This window comes from Lemur catta, chromosome 4 (assembly GCF_020740605.2).
Source record: "Lemur catta isolate mLemCat1 chromosome 4, mLemCat1.pri, whole genome shotgun sequence".
Classification (NCBI taxonomy): Eukaryota; Metazoa; Chordata; class Mammalia; order Primates; family Lemuridae; genus Lemur; species Lemur catta.
In genome coordinates, this window is record NC_059131.1 from 17,698,806 (window position 1) to 17,717,811 (window position 19,006).

Below are 19,006 nucleotides of genomic sequence, written 5' to 3' on the forward strand. Positions count from 1 at the left end.
TTTATTGAATTGTAGTAGTATTTTTTAATTCCACATGGGGTGATCTATATCCCTTAAAAAAAGAAAAAAGTCTTTTGCCAGTGGTTTTTTGGTTGTTGATTGGTTAGTTGGTAGTGGGATGGTTAGACTTTCCTCTGGCAAGCAAAGGTATTCTAAATCAAGCTATTCATGATTCTTCTCTAAGATAGTCATTGTGTTACAGCTTTAGTACCACTGCTGATAACGTAATCACTTTCTCCCCTCCAGTCTTACAACTCCAGACTCTCTTGCTCTTTTGTGGGGCCAATCCTAAGACACACACACACACACACACACACACACACACACACACACACATGCATGCCTCCCTTAGTCACTGCATTATTGTATATGAAACTTATGTAGCAGTGGAATCCTTGCTATAGCCAGTTCTTTATCTCTGACATGATAAGAGAAAAAAAATTAATAATTAAAATATTTTAAAACCCAAAATCATGTATAATTTCCGTTACAGTGTTCACCAGGCTTTCCCAAAATTGTTCTTAAATAACAAAATTCCTTTATTTAAGTTTCAGTTTATTTTCTTTCTGCCATCTACATTTATGCCAAGACTTGGGTGATAACCTAATCAAGTAGGGTTGGGTATATCAGATTCAAGACCATAACTAGGCCGGGCGCGGTGGCTCACGCCTGTAATCCTAGCACTCTGGGAGGCCGAGGCGGGTGGATCGCTCGAGGTCAGGAGTTCGAGACCAGCCTGAGCAAGAGTGAGACCCCATCTCTACTAAAAATAGAAAGAAATTATCTGGCCAACTAAAATATATATATATAAAAAAAAATATTAGCCGGGCATGGTGGCGCATGCCTGTAGTCCCAGCTACTCGGGAGCCTGAGGCAGTAGGATTGCTTGACCCCAGGAGTTTGAGGTTGCTGTGAGCTAGGCTGATGCCACGGCACTCACTCTAGCCAGGGCAACAAAGCGACACTCTGTCTCAAAAAAAAAAAAAAAAAAAAGACCATAACTAAGTTAAAGAAGTCAGTGAATATTTTATTTGTAAGCAAACCAAATGAAATATATAAAGAAAGGATTAGTTAAGTGAGGAGGCAAAAACAGTAGGGTAGATTTGAATTGATTGTGTGAGGAAAGGAAAAATGGAGAAAAGATATAATCAGGCATTCACAGAAGAGGAAACATTAGTGGTAAATAAACATGAAAAATATGCAGCCTCATTAAGAATTGGGGAAATACAAATTTAGACCACAATGAAATATTATTTTTTACTTACTAATGTGAAAAATAAAGAAGCCTGACAATATCAAGTGATGGAAAGGATGTTAGATTGACAGTAGCTCTTACACATTGCTGGTGGAAGCACAGGGTGATATAAGTTTCTGGGAAAAAGTTTAAGTTAATATTATAAAGTTGAACATTTGCATAACCTGCAATCCAACAGTTCTACTTCTGCATGTATACCCTAGAGAAACTCTCACACACCTGCACCATGGAACATGTGAAAGCTGTTCATAGCAGAGTTGATTGTAATGGCAAAAACTGGTAACAATCTAGTTGGTCATTCACTGAAAAATTTAAAGATGGGGTGGGAGGATTCAACAAGGGAGGAGTGCACATGTAATGGAGTGTTATTGGTAACATCAAGTTCTGAAGTTGAGTGGTAGGTTTGCAGGTTTTTATTTTATTAATATAATTCTTAATTTATATATATATCTTACCTATATTGTGTGATTATAAGATTGCATAAAACGTATAATAAAACAAGTCTGAATAATCACAAAGTAGATTAATTGGGCTCTGATTAACTGAGGAATAATTTTCCTGTATTCTCTCATTGCCATTTAGGAAATTTGTTCAAATATGATAAAAATAGAAAATCCTCGCTAAATTTTATAAAGCATAAGTTTTGTGTGTGTGATGCCTAGCGAACCTTCATGTTCTCACTTATTATCCTTTTCTGATTTAACTTTTGTTGCCTTCAGTCTCTGTTTATTCTTAAATGTAATATTATCTACATTTGAGAATAAATAATATGAGAAAAAAGCTTGCCTATTTTCTCAGATTCTCTGCACTTAGTTATTGAAAATTAAACCAAAACAATATATTTCATCTTCTGCCTCTCCCTCCCCAATAAGTGATCCAGTCAGTCATCAGTATATAGAGAGCAAGGTGCAAAGAGCAAACCAGAGGAGTCTGAACTGCATTAGTCTCAGCAGCTTCAGGTTGTTGTGGTATGACCCAATATGACTTTAATACTTGACCGGAATTGAATTTTAGAATATGAAATACTAGTACATAACACACTCCAAGACCAAAACAATTTTTATGTTAATAATATACTTCATTACTATATGTAATAAAAATTAATAGTGCTTTTTAATGCTTTTGTCTATCGAGCATTTGAAAGGAGAGACTATTCCTTAGATGCAGTTGTTAGTTTTGAAATATGGATGATTTATATCAAAAGGCTGTCATAAATGTAAACTTTCATTCCTTGTGTAGGTAAAATCATCTCTATTGATACTAGTTCCCTGAGAGCTGCTGGCAGAACTGGCTGGGAAGATTTAGTGAGGAAGTGCATTTATGCTTTCTTCCAACCTCAGGGCAGAGAGCCATCTTATGCCAGACAACTATTTCAAGAAGGTAAAGTTTCTCTCTCAATTATTTTCATTAACCTTGCTCTTTAGTAATATTGAATAGTTTGTATAGAACTTATGGCTTGATAAGTATTTTCTCCAAATTAGAGTTTTTGCAATAATCTGTTTTAGGAAAGGAAGAAATGGGTAAGCAAAGTAATTCACGAGTGGATCCTAAAATTTGGATGCACATTCTAAAGAACAGGATGTCATGTGGTGATCACTCATTCATTCATTCATTCATTCAGCAGACATGTATCAAGTTCCTGACATATCTAGAATACCATATAAGGTGCCAGGAATAACAGCAATGACTAAGAAGCAGGGTTTTGCCTTTAAGGAGCTCATAATGTATTAGGAGAATATGTGATGACTCTAAAGATCAGTATGATGTGGTATAGAGCTGTAACCAAAGAAGAAAAAATTAATTCTGACTGGGAAAATTAAGGATAACTTCAGAGAGGAAGTGATATTTTTGTCTGGCGGTTGAAGATCATTCCCAGCAGAACAAACACATCAAAGGGCTTCTGGATAATACAGAGATTAGTTAGTATCATGCATGTTTACTTTATGACAGAGCACCAGTATCTCCTGACTCAGATTGAAGTTTCAAGTCAAAAAATGTATCCTATGAAATTATTAATTATTAAATAGCTGGTGGGTCTTAGTAAGTACTATGGGAGTATAAAATAAGTATATTCCCTGCCCTTAAGGAATTTAATGATACTATAGAAAGGCAGGGAAGTTATTTGAGAATTAAGGCTAGAAATTTCACAGAGATTGAGAATTAAGGGATTCTGATGTACTTTTAAAATATTGTAATTTAATTATGGTAGCCTAATACTCTTTTTCCAATGTAATTTATTCTCTAATCTCTAACTGGATAGTTTGATTGGTAAGAGACTCTTTCCATGGCTATTTCTGAAAAACAAATTTAAGATATTTTTCATTATTTCATCATCTTTCTTAATTTTAATATTTTCCCATAACATTAGATTTCCTAAGTTTACAAATGATTTTTCATTCATTCCATTTTAGGTCATCTGCTTCCTAGTGGTATATGAAGGAAGTAGCTTAATTTTTTTTTTTTTTTTTCAGGAAGCCATCTATATAAATCTCACAGCCCTAGTTACTTCTGGGACAGCTTCCTACAGCCTGATGGTTCTCCAGTGGGCTCCTAACTAGACTTGCCACCCCCCAAGATTGTATTTCACTGGGTAGAGCCAAGAATCTGAATTTTTAAAAAAGTTTCTCAGGCAACCCTAAAGTGCAGCCAGGTTTAGAAATCATCACAATAAGTAACTAATGCCATCCACTGAATGTGAACTTTGTGATTTCCTCGACCAAGAGTGGCACTTGACTTTTGCATAGATTTGGGACTCGGGGCACTGTCTCCACTCACTGACTAAAGTTCTGAAGAATATGGTACTCCTTGATTTTTTTGCCTTAACTTTATAAGTTGGGCTTTTTAAGGCTTTACTTAAAAGACTTAATTTTATTTATCTGTAATTTATGTACATTTTCACCAAGGCAAAGCAGGTCTAGATTATTGTCTCATCGTCCAAATGACTAGGCAAATAGAAGTGATTAAGCCACAACTTAAAGTATGTGTTTTTAAACCTAGAATTCTCCATAAACTAGATTAATTACATTATGATAATTAACTAGTCTGTCATCCATATATAAAATGAAACAATTTAGAGTAAAATGTAAAGAAATATAAGTAAAGTCCCACACTCCTTCCCAATTAATCATTTCTTAATGTTCTCTCCCTCTACCTTTTTTTACGGAAAAAAAAAAAATTCCTCAATAGAAATAACTTATATTTTTCTCAGAATTAAGTTGTCCAGAGTTCACGTGACTCTGATTCTAGTGTTTTGGAGATTCTGGACAACTTGCCAAACAGCTTTCATGGATTGAGCACACCTTTTTCTGGCATATTATATTCAGTAGTATCAAAAGAAATGTGGCCTGGTCAAACACTTACATGACAATATTCTGTTAAAGATGTTGACCTGCTGAATTAAATCTCAGATGAGGGCCCAGATATCTTAACAAACCTTAAAGATAATGCTTAAGTTTGAGAACCACTGGTCTGTTAAGATTGGAGAGGGTATAATTTGCATTTGCAGTTGCCTTGCTGCCTCTTCACTTAGGGATAGTGTAAAAAGAGTGAGACAAATTATACCACTGCATCCTTGATTTCTGTTAGACTTTACAGTGATTGCTATCTAGGCAAGAAAAATTTGTCCTTCATCTGTTGTCTTTTCTCCTGCCCATTAACTTACTCTTTGAAGGCAACAGCTAGTGTAAAATCCTAATATGCATTAAAAGTTTTAGTTCTTAATTTTTTGGCTACTTTTGACTGAGACAACCCATGAACTCCTTTTAACTATTTTATTTTCCAGAGTCAAATTTGAAAATACATTTCAGTCAAAGAATATGTGGGAATACTCAGCAGTGGACTAAATTAAAGCCATGGTTCTACATTGAGATTGGGAGGAAATGGATATTAGAATCATTTGAGGAGCTTTTTAAACTTGGAGAAGGTCCATGCAAGTGTGTGTGGTTTAGAAAAGGTTCAGGTTCTATTCAATTCAGAACCATTATTTTAAAGAAAGGTCTAGGTTATAATGCTTCCCAAGGTCCCTGATGAGACAGATTCATAGGGGGCAGTTTTTTAAACCAGATTTCTGGATCCCACCCCACACTACTGAATCAGAGTCTGTAGTCTAAGATATTTTCTTACAGTGAAGTTTGTAAAACATAAACCTAGGTTCTACAAGATATTAATAGCTATAACTGGGAAATGATGTTTCATGCTTAATTAAGTTTGGGAAATGCTTTAGTCTCCCACTTTTGGGGATTTATAAGGCACACTTAAGGTATTTAGGTTTCTGGGAAGTTCTACAACAAAAATACCTTTTAAACTTTGTTACCCAGACTTTTTTTTCATACAGAGTACCTTTTCCTGGAGCACATTGATTAGCAGTTAGAGAGAGTAGTAGTCATGGGTAATGTTAGGCTATATAGCCTAGAAACCAGTTTTATGAAAGTTCTATTTACCTGTATACAGTGATGTAATGGATCATCATTTCCTATCTTTGAAATGGCTGTGATATATTGTCATATTAAAAAGTAGGTTAAGAAAGCACAGCATATATAGTGTGATCTCACTCTTGTATATCTTTCCAATTCTAGAAAATTAACAAAATGTTAACAATGGTTATCTATGTGTGATAGGATTACTAATGACTTTATCTTTACCTATGCTTTGTTCATCTATTATCCTAACTTTATAATCACAAAATAAAGCTATTTTCATTTTCTAAAAAATATGAGTCAGAGTTTGAAGGAGATTATAGTATTAAGAAATTTGGAAATATTTCTATAAAACATAAGTACCCATATTAATGATTAACTAGAATTTTCTTTGGGAGTTGTGTAATGTAACTAATTCCATAGTCCACATAACAGTTAACTGAAAATCTTTTTATGTCAAACTCTGTTGTGAAATTTTAAAATATGAGTTTACTATCCTCTTGTAGAAATTTTGATACACTAAATAGAATTTACTCATGGTGATTGAAAATCTTAGAACATCCAGGGGTAATTATTTTTTCTGTACCTAATGACAATTTTTAAAAATTTTAAAAATTCTTTTGCATATATTTAGGTAAATACCAAAAAGAAAAAGAAATCTCTGCCAACATTGACCCATAGTACCCTGCCACACATTTCATACATTTAATTAACATCAATAAGGCATGCTTGTTTGAGGTTATCTCAGCACCAAATTGGGAGGGATCAAAAACTCAAATAGCTCTACTTCTACAGCTTCTGTTAAGTAGGGAAAATTTAATGTTTCCTTTGCTTTGTAGCTCTTTTGAGGCCTATTCTAGAGAGAGAAACAAAACAAAACAAAAACAGTTGTCATGTTAAAGGTTCTTTGGAGAGTTTCTGGGGTGTCAATAATACCCCTTCAATGATATCCTTCCCCACTAAGTGTTCTATAAAGTTTAGAAATGGACAGGAGTCAGAGATCAAAATGCTAGCTGTATAGCTCGCAAAACTGCATCAGAAAACAAGGCCAGGACCTGTGATCAAAATGGGATTTCAAAACTAATCCTTGAAACCCACTTAAAGGGAAAATTTGGTGTGTAGAGCAAATCTTGATTGAACCAATTCTGTAAAGAACTGTGGCTATCTTACTCATCTCTTAATTCAAAATATTAGTGATTGGTTATATAGGGTTGAGACTATTGGCATAAATGGTGTCTAGAGATTGACTAAATGTGTATATGTATATGACTCAAGACATATGTACTTTGGAATCTGCTTATTTGTTGTTTTTCCTTTGGTGTTTATTAAGGAAATATTCGTTCAGTACCTGCTGTGTACTAGGCTCCATGATAGATACTATCTCACAATATTACAGTCCAGATTCCTAAAAGAGCAAAAACACAAATTGAGATATAATATGAATATTTAAGAACATAGCTAAGATTGAAAATCTGTCCTTTAAAGAAAAGTTATGACAATTTATCACATGTCATTATCAGTCTAGTTAGATGAGATCCAAGTTGAAGATCAATCAGCCAGTACTTACTGGAAGATTTTATTGCAAAGCATAGTGCAGGATTCAATAGAGAGTGGAAAATGAGAATAAGACTGTTAGTAGTCTTTATGTTTATTCTAGCTAAAGAAGAAAAATGAATGTATAAAAATTATCTGGTTCCTAGTCAAAGGTATATAAGTAATGAGAAATAAAGTTAAAAATGCAAGTTGAAGTCAGATTGTATACTGACTGTGCTGTCCAATATGGTAGCCACTAATTACATGTGGCTATTCAGTACTTAAAATGTGGCTAGTGTGACGGATGGACTAAATTTTAAATTTTATTTAATCTTAAATTTAAATAGCCACATGTGGCTGGTGGCTACCATATTGGACAGTGGCACAGCTCTATAGAGAAGAGCCAGTGACTGTTTTCAAACAGAATGAGGATATCCTGAAGGGCAGTAAACAATGATGAGGAAATGGATAAAATGGCATAAGCAAAATACATGAGATATATTGTCTGTCTTGTCCGGCCCTTTATATATCTTTAGATTTATTATTATCCTGGGTTAATGATTTATTTTTAAATGCCACCTTTTTGTTGAAGTTGTATTTTCCAAAATATATTGTTAAAGAGATTTTAACAGTTGAGATTGTTAATGTTTTTAGGATTTGCTATAGTAAACCTTTAATTATATCCTTCCATAAAAAATTACCAGTGTCCAATAAAGACTCTTTTTCAACCTTTATTATTTCATTAGATACTAAATTTCTCTGTACATTATATTTGGTATAATTTCAGCTAATGATTTAGCTGAAAAATCGTCAGATGGGTAAAAAATGTGGTTGGTTGAACATAAGTCTTAATCCTTTCAATTAAGTTTATATCCTGATTTGGGTCCTTAGGTAGATTTATTATTTACAACTTTTTCAGTTGATACTATGTACCCATGACAACAAAATAGAGTATGTCATCTCTTCAAGTAATATGTAGCTTCAAAAATTATTTATTAATTGGTCATTTGAAGTCTCTTTCACTGTTCTTTAAAATGTAATTGAAGCCCTTGCTGAAATGTTTTTGAAAAATAGGACTAACATTTATTGTAGACTAAATTATAGTAGTCCTTTATGGTAGTAATTCTTGTGTTTCAGTGGATATGATTATTAACCTTGATACAGCTGAATCTATCTGTTAAGTCTTTCTTAATATAGAATTCTGTTGTATTACTAAAACATCAGTGATATTTTGTTACTTAAGAGTCTAGTATAGCCTTTACATATTTAATAAAGACTTACCTGTATGGTTAGAATTTTGTCTGCTGATAATAAAGCTTTTAGACAAAATTATGTAAATTATATTGTTTATGAAGTGATTTGACTTCTTAAGCTGGTTTTTGTTCTTTATATTAGTAATCATGGGCTTTATCTTAATTTGCTTACTAAACCTAAAAAATTCAACCATTAAAATAATGTATATGAATATAATAATTTGTAAAATGGGACCTTAGTGACCCACATTCCTCAGTGAAAAATTAAATTTGAACATTAGTTAAGGAACTCTGTAAACCACTCAAAACGTAGAGGGTGAATTTTATGGTATGTGAATTTTATTTCAGTAGAGCTGTTACTAAAAAATCAGCCAGGAAAAGAAAAAACAAAACTTGTTAAAGATAATACTGAGAGTGAGAGGGGAGAAAAGTACTTCCTGGTATTTTTAATGGAGACTTAATAGATTTGAAGAGCTGCCCCATTATAAGGAAAGATTAAGGTTGATATTTTCCTGGTTTGGGGTTTCTTTACAATCATAATTTATGTGAGGAGGCACCCATTCAAATAGAACTAAATTAAAACCTGTCATCAAGTGGTATATTTCATGGAATCATTTTTCGCCCTCAGATAATCTGCTTTGTCTGAACTATTCTTTATTCTGAGTCTGAGCAGGCAGCAGATGGGAGGACATTTTAAAATGAAGTTCTAGGTAGAAATAAGGCCTGGTGACTCTCCTTTACCCAACATACAAGTGTCAGAATTTTAACTAGGTTTCTCTTTTGTTTGAAACAGTGATGACTCGTGGCACTGCCTCCAGCCCATCCTATAGATTCATATTGAATGATGGGACAATGCTTAGCGCCCACACCAAGTGTAAACTTTGCTACCCTCAAAGTCCAGACATGCAACCTTTCATCATGGGAATTCATATCATCGACAGGTACTACTTATTTGGAGAGCTTCATATGAAATAAGTCAGTTAACATATCTCTTCTTAGAGAAATGTTTTATGCTCTTGATGGCAAGAAATCAGAAATCCTAAATTGGGCATAAAACTAGTATGATGAGTATATAATTAATATATACATATTGGGTTTTATAGTTTTTTCACCTAATAGCTTTGTTATTCATAAAGAGAGACAGGAAAGGTGAGGATGAAAATACGTGTTTTAGGAGATAAACCCAAAAAGGTGTCTAAAAATTTCCAACTTTCATATATGAATCTTATAAAAGATTGCAAAGTTTATTAACATTATGATTTTTATTTTTGTTTTTGAAAGTGCTTTATTTTCATGAGGGCAAACTTGATGGCTCTTGAATTTAAGATAACAGTTTCTCACAGAAACTACAAATCATTACACTATCAACTTGAGGTTTTTGAATGTCATTGCCTCTAATTTGTTCCCCTCTCTAAATATGTTTTATATTGGTATACGTGGTAAATTCATGGAACTATTATTTTATTTTATGACTTATTCAAAATCCCATATTTACAACTGTTTAAAATTTAGCATTAAAAACAAAGACATTTCCCCTCACTTCATCTTTTCCTCATCTGATATATTTGCTTATTGGAACATGGTAATGCCAGTCACAAATCTATTATCATAATTATGAATTTGAGTAAAGAACTCACTGAAAACCTGAATTCAGCATTCAGTTTTTTTCTAATTTTAGTTTAAATTATGCTTGTGAGTGGAATTAGCACAGTTCTTTTTTTCATATTGTGATTTCTCTTTTAAAACATCTGCTATGTTTGCATATCACCCTTTTTAATTTTTACATCAGTGACACAGTATTTTCCTTACCCAGTCTTCCTCTTTGGAGTTGAAATACTTAAAAGCTGTAACAGGGGAGTCATGAATAAGTGCTTTATAAACAGAGGTGTGGGAAGTTTCTTTTTCAACCAAAAGTATTATAATGTTTGCGTTAAGTTTAGAAAAATTTAAAAGTACATACATTAGATTTTTTCTAAGACCAAAAAGGATTTCTTTCATTATAACTGAGACCATTATAAAATTTGAGTCCATAAGCACTATTTCTTATCAAGTGGTGCTAATATTTCACAGTAGTACTAATAGTCCAGTGTTTTTCCTTAACTTAAGGTGAAACAGAAGCTCTTTACTTGATAGCTTGCAATATTAATGAAGTTAATAGTCTTGTTTTATAATATGCATCATAAAAATATATTTTAATGGAAACAAGGGAAGATGTCTGAATAATAATGTCTTTCTCCCCCTAGGGAACACAGTGGGCTTTCTCCTCAAGATGACACTAATTCTGGAATGTCAATTCCCCGAGTAAACCCCTCGGTCAATCCTAGTATCTCTCCAGCTCATGGTGTGGCTCGTTCATCCACATTGCCACCATCCAACAGCAACATGGTATCCACCAGAGTAAACCGACAACAGAGCTCAGACCTTCATAGCAGCACTCATAGTAATTCTAGCAACAGCCAAGGGAGTTTTGGATGCTCACCTGGAAATCAGATTGTAGCCAATGTTGCCTTAAACCAAGGACAGGCCAGTTCCCAGAGCAGTAATCCCTCTTTAAACCTCAGTAATGCTCCTATGGAAGGTACAGGAATATCCCTAGCACAGTTCATGTCTCCAAGGAGACAGGTTACTGCCGGATTGGCAACAAGGCCCAGGATGCCAAACAGTTCATTCCCTCCTAATATTTCGACATTAAGCTCCCCTGTTGGCATGACAAGTAGTGCCTGTAATAATAGTAACCGATCTTATTCAAATATCCCAGTAACATCTTTACAGGGTATGAATGAAGGACCCAATAACTCCGTTGGCTTCTCTGCCAGTTCCCCAGTCCTCAGGCAGATCAGCTCACAGAATTCACCAAGCAGATTAAATATACAACCAGCAAAAGCTGAGTCCAAAGATAACAAAGAGATTGCAACCATTTTAAATGAAATGATTCAATCTGACAACAGCTCTAGTGATGGCAAACCTCTGGATTCAGGGATTGTGCATAACAATGACAGACTCTCAGATGGAGACAGTAAATACTCTCAAACCAGTCACAAACTAGTGCAGCTTTTGACAACAACTGCCGAACAGCAGTTACGACATGCTGATATAGACACAAGTTGCAAAGATGTGCTCTCTTGCACAGGCACTTCCAACTCTGCCTCTGCTAACTCTTCAGGAGGTTCTTGCCCCTCATCCCATAGCTCACTGACAGAGAGACACAAAATTCTGCACCGACTCTTACAGGAGGGTAGCCCCTCAGATATCACCACTTTGTCTGTTGAGCCTGATAAAAAGGACAGTGCATCTACTTCTGTGTCAGTAACTGGACAGGCACAAGGGAACTCCAGTATAAAACTAGAACTGGATGCTTCAAAGAAAAAAGAATCAAAGGACCATCAGCTCCTACGCTACCTTTTAGATAAAGATGAGAAAGATTTAAGATCAACTCCAAATCTGAGCCTGGATGATGTAAAGGTGAAAGTGGAAAAGAAAGAACAGATGGATCCTTGTAACACAAACCCAACCCCAATGACCAAACCTGCTCCTGAGGAAATTAAACTGGAGTCCCAGAGCCAGGTAGGTAATTCCTTGCTTCACAGAATGATCGTTCATAGTTATTTTTTCTTTTTCATCTATTCTACTCTGACCATAGACCAGATTTGGATTCATGCTATGTTTTTTCCTATCCAATGGGCATTTTTTTTTTTTTTTTTTTTTTGAGACACAGTCTCACTCTGTTGCCTGGGATAGAGTGCAGTGGCATCATCACAGCTCACTGCAACCTCAAACTCCTGGGCTCAAGCGATCCTCCTGCCTCAGCCTCCGGAGTAGCTGGGACTACAGACATGCGTCATGATGCCCAGCCAATTTTTCAATTTTTAGTAGAGACAGGGTCCCACTCTTGCTCAGACTGGTTTGAACTCCTGAGCTCAAACAGTCCTCCCACCTCGGCCTCCCAGAGTTCTAGGATTACAGCTGTAAGCCACCACGTCTGGCCCAATGGTCATATATTAAGAGGTTAGCAACAATAATTGAAAAGTCACAAAATGCCCTAAAAAGTTCTCTTTAGAACTTCAGAGGGCTATAGTATTAAGGTGGGATTCTCAAAAAGCAGATTTTTCTTTCTTTGTATAAAATCAGAGTTCGTATCTTTAGAGATTTTTAATTATACCTTTCCTGCCCCCTCCTCCAAGCCCTACCTATTGAATCTAACTCTCTGGGAATAGAATCTAGGAATCTGTATTTTAAAGACACTCCCCAGAGCACTCTGATGTGTAGCTAAGTTTGGGAACCTGTGATATAAATGAAGTTGTAGAGAAATAGGAGGAGGTGGACAAATCTGCCTAATCTAGCTTGGTTTTTATTTTCTTTGAAGCATTTTGTAAGGCTATTTTCCTTTTCATCTGATTCGAACCACCTTCAACCATCATCAGAGAATAGGGACTTGAATATTCTGGGTAGCAGAATATTACCCTTTATAAAATGCCCTGAAACAAGTAAATAAAAATAAACCTTTCCAGAAATTGTTATGGATTAGGAACCTCTATGTTCAGGATGGGGTGGGGGTGGGGAGAAAATTAACAGGCACCTTCTTTTATTGAATAATTGCTTGTGGACTCTGAAGGAATATAAGAAAATCAAAAAATATGGTCCCTCTCCTCTAAGAGCTTTCACATTATTTACAGACAGAATATAGACATTCATGAAATAGCTGGCAATGTTTTTACAAAGCAGTTTATCAACAAGACTCTCCATTGTGAAACAAGATTTACACTTAGTATGCATGTCCTTCAGTTTCTTGAACCAGCTTGATTTTCTGACCTCATCTCACAAAAATCTCTCTTTTCCCTCAGGCATACTGCATTCTAGGCACATGGAAGTCCTTGCCATTCCTGAGATAAGCCATGTCTCTTCTAAGCATCTTCTGCCTTGCTCTTCTTTTTCTGTGCCTGCTAAACATCTACTCATCCTTCACAAACCAATTCAAACAACATCTTTATAAAGCCTTCCCAAAGTAGCCCTAGTTAGACATTTTCTTCCTCTCTACTCTCATAGTGCTTTGTATTTTCTATATTTATAATTTATAGTAACACTATTTTGACTAGTTCTTTGTATGTGTGCTCTTTGAGGGTGAGGCTGTATCTCATGTTTCTTGGTACAATGAAACTAATATTTTTTTTTTAAGCAGAAAAACAGCTTTAAATAATAAGTATATTAAAACTCTCTTTAAAATTAACTTTACAAGTAACAGCTTTATAAAATAATGCCGTGGTGTACAATCCTGATACATCTGTTTTGGTGCACATGTGCATGCATTTCTGCTGAGTTTATACCTAGGGGTAGAATTGCAGGATCATAAGATATGCATACGTTAAGCAGATGTATGAAAATTCCTTCTACTTGTTCCATGTCCTTGCTAATACTTGATATTGTCAATATTTTAAACTTTCAGCCATTCTGGGGTATGCATAGTGGTATTTTATAGTTTTAATTTGCATTTCCTTCATAAATGTTCATTGGCCATTTAGATATCTTCTTTTGTAAATTATCTAATCTCTTACCCATTTTTTTAATGTGTTGCTTTTGCTTACTGACTTGTAAGAGTTCTTTATGGATATGAGCCCTTTATTGGTTATACATTTGCGGATATCTTCTCCATAATATCTCCATGGCTTGCCTTTTCTTTCTCTTAATGGTGCTTTTTGATAAAGTTCTTCATTTTAATATAGTTCAGTTTCTCAATCTTTTCCATTATGGTTAATGCTTTGAGCACGTGTGTAACAAAAGACATGTTCAGAAATGTTCATAACAGCTATATTTGTATTAGTCAAAAACTGGAAACAACCCCAAAATCCATCACAGTGGAATGAATAATAATACTGTGGCATACTAATACAATGGGATAGTATTCAGTAATAAAATTAATGAACTGCTACATGTGACAATATGCCTGAATCTCAGAAATGTAATTTTGAAAGAAATCAGACATTTTAAAAATACATGCATATAATTCTATTATACAATCTGGAAACAAAGTTTTAGTTGAACTAAATAATGAAACCCAAACAGATAGACATTTCATGTTGATTAATTATCTTAAACTAATCATAATGTAATAATATTGTGAAATAAAGGCCAATTTTCTTCTTCTATATATAACTTTCCTACATTTGACTTTCAGACAAACGTAGGAACTCCCTAACTATTCTAGAAGATGTGTTTCTTGTAATATTAAATCCTGAAGTTGAAAGTGACCTTTCTGAGATCTTATAAAAAGCTTTCCCAAACTTTTAAAAAGTTATATCAATATAAATATAAATTAAATCATTGTACATAAAATTTTGAAAAATATGACAGGAAGAAAATCACCCATAATGTCACCATCAAGACACAGTGCTTTTGACACTTTTTCCTCCTGTCCAATTTTTTTTCTATACATAAATTTTATACTGAGATATAGGAGATAAATATCATATGTATATATTTTCTTATATCCTACAGTATATTAATATTATACCATAAGCTTCCAAATATTTTTCCCCAGTAGAATAGTTAGCTCATGTAATTTCAAAGAAGCCCCAACCATTCTAATTACTTTTATTTCTTTATTCTCTCATAGTCACACTTAATTCATAGAGTTTAAGGGAACAACTTTTTTCCTACATTTGTTTCAGATGAAAGTGTAGAATATATTTCCTCTAACTTTGGTTTCTATTCTTAGTTTACAGCTGACCTTGACCAGTTTGATCAGTTACTGCCCACGCTGGAGAAGGCAGCACAGTTGCCAAGCTTATGTGAGACAGACAGGATGGATGGTGCGGTCACCAATGTAGCCATCAAATCGGAGATCCTGCCAGCTTCACTACAGTCCACCACTGCCAGACCCACTTCCAGGCTAAATAGTATGTGTTCGGGACAACACCTCATTTTAAATGTTTAGTGGTAATATGGATTAGCACTTTGGCTGTCACCATTTTTACATAGACCTTTTGCTTACAAATGAAATGTGTTTTCATGTTTGCCATTACAAATAACTACCGGTTATATTTAGACACATGAACTTCATTCACTATATGTATTTTAAATTACAGCATGACCTGTACCCTTTTTGTAATTAATATTCAGGTGAGCATTTCATGTTAAGGAGAGCAATTTTGTGTTCTTACCCAAAATTTCCCATAACAGGACTTTCAGAAATACAATATTGGGTCAGATTATGTTTCCCAAAGTGGCTTCCTTGAACTAGAAAAAAAAGGATTCTGTACTAAAATACACTGGGCAAATGCCACATGTCCCATACATTCCTCTTTTGAATTTTCACAATGCCTATTAAAGATTTTGAGAAGTCCTGGTATTAAAGAAACTAGTTGAGATTTCTTTAACCTAACATTTCCCAAACTTTCTTGATTATGAAATTCCTTTTCTCAAGTAATACATGTTATCCCACAGAATGAGTTTTCCATGAGGTATTGTTTAGGAGGCAACCCTGTTAAAATATGTTACTGTTATCCTAACCCAGGTTAGTATTCTCCTAATTAAGAGACATTTGGATGGTATAACACTTCAAATTTATGAAGATAGGACTGTCAAATTTTTTCATCCATCAAATTTTGATGTCAAAAAAAACCAGTGATAATAATTCCATTATGTGACCTTGAAACTAAAGGAAACTAACCAGCTCACTTTCAAAATTTGTCTGGGTTTCAGACCTTAGTCCTGTCCCTCCTCTGATGGGATCAGATCTGGGACTTCATTTATTTCAGTCTTACCGGAGCTTTTAGCTGTCATGACCCAATTCTTAAAAGTTTACTAAGATTTCCAGACAGCTGCAAAGAAGAATCTTGAGTCATCTGTGATGTTTTTGAAAGCAGTATTTTAGCTGACCAGAACACTAGAGGAGGAGTGAGGAACCTAGATTCAAGTTTCGCATTCTCTATTTATTAGCAGTGTTACCTCAAGGAAGTGAATTATCTAAAAAATAAGAATTAGATGAAATGATTTTGAATTTCTTCTAATTGAAACAGAGAGGCTCCAGACTCTGGGATATCAGGCACAGTTGGAGTAACAGATACAAAGCTGAAAAGAGAGAAAATGAAAGTCAGGACCAGATGCAGTGGATTATACCTTCTACTTGTGAGGCTGGAAGGTGGGAGGATCACTTGAGGCCAGGAGTTTGAGACCAGCCTGAGCAATATAGCAAGACCCTGTCTTTAACAAAAAGAAAAAAAAGAATATCTGCATATTGATTGATTTGGGGTCCTTGTCCCTTTCTCATCCAATATGAGACACTGGAGGAGTTTTCTCAGGAGACACTGAATAGCAAGAAAGACGATGTCTAGATATGAGTACATAACTGCAAAAGCCATCCTGCCATTTAATCATCCAACAGTGAAGGCCACCAGAAGAGACAAGCCTCATACTCAGTCCTCCCAGTCAGTGTGTTAAAATAGTGACTTAACAGACACAGTCAAGGATCATCAGTACTTTGAGGAAAGTCTGTTACCTGAAAGAGAACAAGAGAAACAAACAGAAAAAAAGTATGCAATGAAAATAATATAATGAATGCATGGACCAGGAAAAAAAACTATTAAGTTTTGGAAAGACAAAGATACATTATCCATGAATAATGTGCGAAGGAAAAAAAGGACAAAGAACAGAAAATAGTCTTAGAAATTAGATATCCAAAATCAAAAATTTTAGGAGAAATGTGAGAAGATAAAGCTGAAAAAAGCTCCCAGAAAGAACAAAAAGATGAAAAGACAAATGGAAAGTAGCGAAGGAAAAGTTAAGGAAATTACAAGATCTACCTCAGAGAGCCAATAATGATTAATAAGAATTCCAGAAACAAACAGACCATGAGAGAGGAAAAATGGAAAGGAAGATATTATCAAACAAAAAATCTAAGAGAATTTTCTGGAACTAGCTAAAGGATATGATTCTACAGATTGAAACGGTTCAACAGGTACCCAACACAAGTGAAAAAAAAATTACTTGTACCAAAGTTTGTCAGTATATCAATTTGGAACATTAGAGATAAAGAAAAGATTCGAAAACCTTCAGAGAGAAGAAGTGAATTGTATACAGTGAATCAGGAATTTTGCAAAGATAATATTGGCACTGGAAGACAAAAGAGCAGTGTCTTATGATTTCAGAAAAAGGACTTCTAATTTCAACCATGACGACAATAACTGGCATTGGACTAACCCTTGGACTGTAAATAGCTGGAAAAATGCAAAAATATATGAAACAATTCTTGTCAGATAATAGACAATAGGCAGCATGGGACTGTGATCTCTAAAAGAGAAATAAACAAGGTGAGCTCTACAGTCATCCATGCTTTTTTCTTGGAGACATTTACCAAACCAAGTACAGGCAGGACAAACCCAAAATGAGAGTAGATATTTTACTAAACTGAGGAAACAGCAATCAGAGTTCAGTGAGACTGGGGCAGCTAGCACTTGCTGGACAGAGTTCCAGAGAGGAGAAGGATATGTAGTAAAAGAGTTCCATAAATCTGATTAAGAGGCCTTTTAACTCTCGGGCTGAATACTACACTGTATGTGATAGTCAAACAGGTAGGCCACAGAACAGCTTGTGAGGAAAGAACTGCCAGGAAGCTAATGAGCTGAACTGCTGCTAGAACTCACATAGGATTGGAAGATATTCGAGTTCTGACGAGAGTGGGTAGACCTTCTTGAACATCTGGGACATTTAGTAGAAAAAAAAATTTTTTTTCACACAACAGGCAAAGCTTTATTTATCCACTACTGCTCCTGAGACAAACAGGCTTGCATGGACCTCGCACTCTAAGACGTTATCCTAGGGAAAGGAAAAAAACAAACAAACAAATATGCTATCATCTTGAGCTTCTGCCACTTCTCTCACAATCCTCTTCAATTCATTCTCCTCCTTTTTCTCCTCCACTGCTATCCTCTTCTCCTCTTCTGCCTGGGATTTCAGGTAACTGTAGCATGTGGCTCTGTCGGCCATGCCAAGGAAGAGAGCAGAGTAGTGGCCGAGCTTGATGAGCAGAGAGACCTATACCTGTGGCACCATCTTGTCCCTGACCTTCGCACTGGAAGCACAACCCCAGTAGAAAATTTTAAAAGGCCTCACTTTAAGAATGGGTTTGCTGTAGATCTTCCCCAACAAATCTAAAAAACAGACTTCAGAAGCATCAAGCTGATATAAAAGTAAATTAACATGAAAGAATAGTATTCAGTAGTCTTTAAAAGACACCACAATTGAGACATTCAGCAATGTAATATTCATAATCTCCAGCATCCAATAAAAAATTAATAGGCACATGAAGTAACAAGAAACAGTGACCTAAAACCTAAACAAAAATCAGTTAATAAAAACAGACCTAGATATGATAGAGATGTTAGAATTAACAAAAAAGACTTCAAAACAACTATTATTTATATGTTTAAGAATTTAAAGGAAAATATGAACATAATGAGGAAAGAAATGTAAACTAAAAAAAAAGTGCCAAATAGACCTGGCAGAGCTAAAAAATACAATATCTGAAATGAAAAATTCATTGGATGATCCTAACAGCA

General features: G+C 34.8%; 1 protein-coding gene and 1 pseudogene across 8 annotated transcripts in view; one reads left to right on the plus strand and one right to left on the minus strand.

The window, feature by feature from the left end:
* NCOA1 (nuclear receptor coactivator 1) overlaps positions 1-19,006 on the plus strand; it is a 241,129-nt gene that overhangs the window by 179,676 nt on the left and 42,447 nt on the right. For all 8 annotated transcript variants that reach the window (XM_045549164.1, XM_045549169.1, XM_045549165.1 and 5 more), the window contains 4 exons: positions 2,495-2,635; positions 9,250-9,397; positions 10,700-12,020; positions 15,166-15,346. In XM_045549164.1, coding sequence (XP_045405120.1) covers positions 2,495-2,635; positions 9,250-9,397; positions 10,700-12,020; positions 15,166-15,346 — 1,791 coding nt within the window. The remainder of the gene's footprint in view (positions 1-2,494; positions 2,636-9,249; positions 9,398-10,699; positions 12,021-15,165; positions 15,347-19,006) is intronic.
* Positions 16,912-18,500, minus strand: LOC123636618 (annotated as a pseudogene).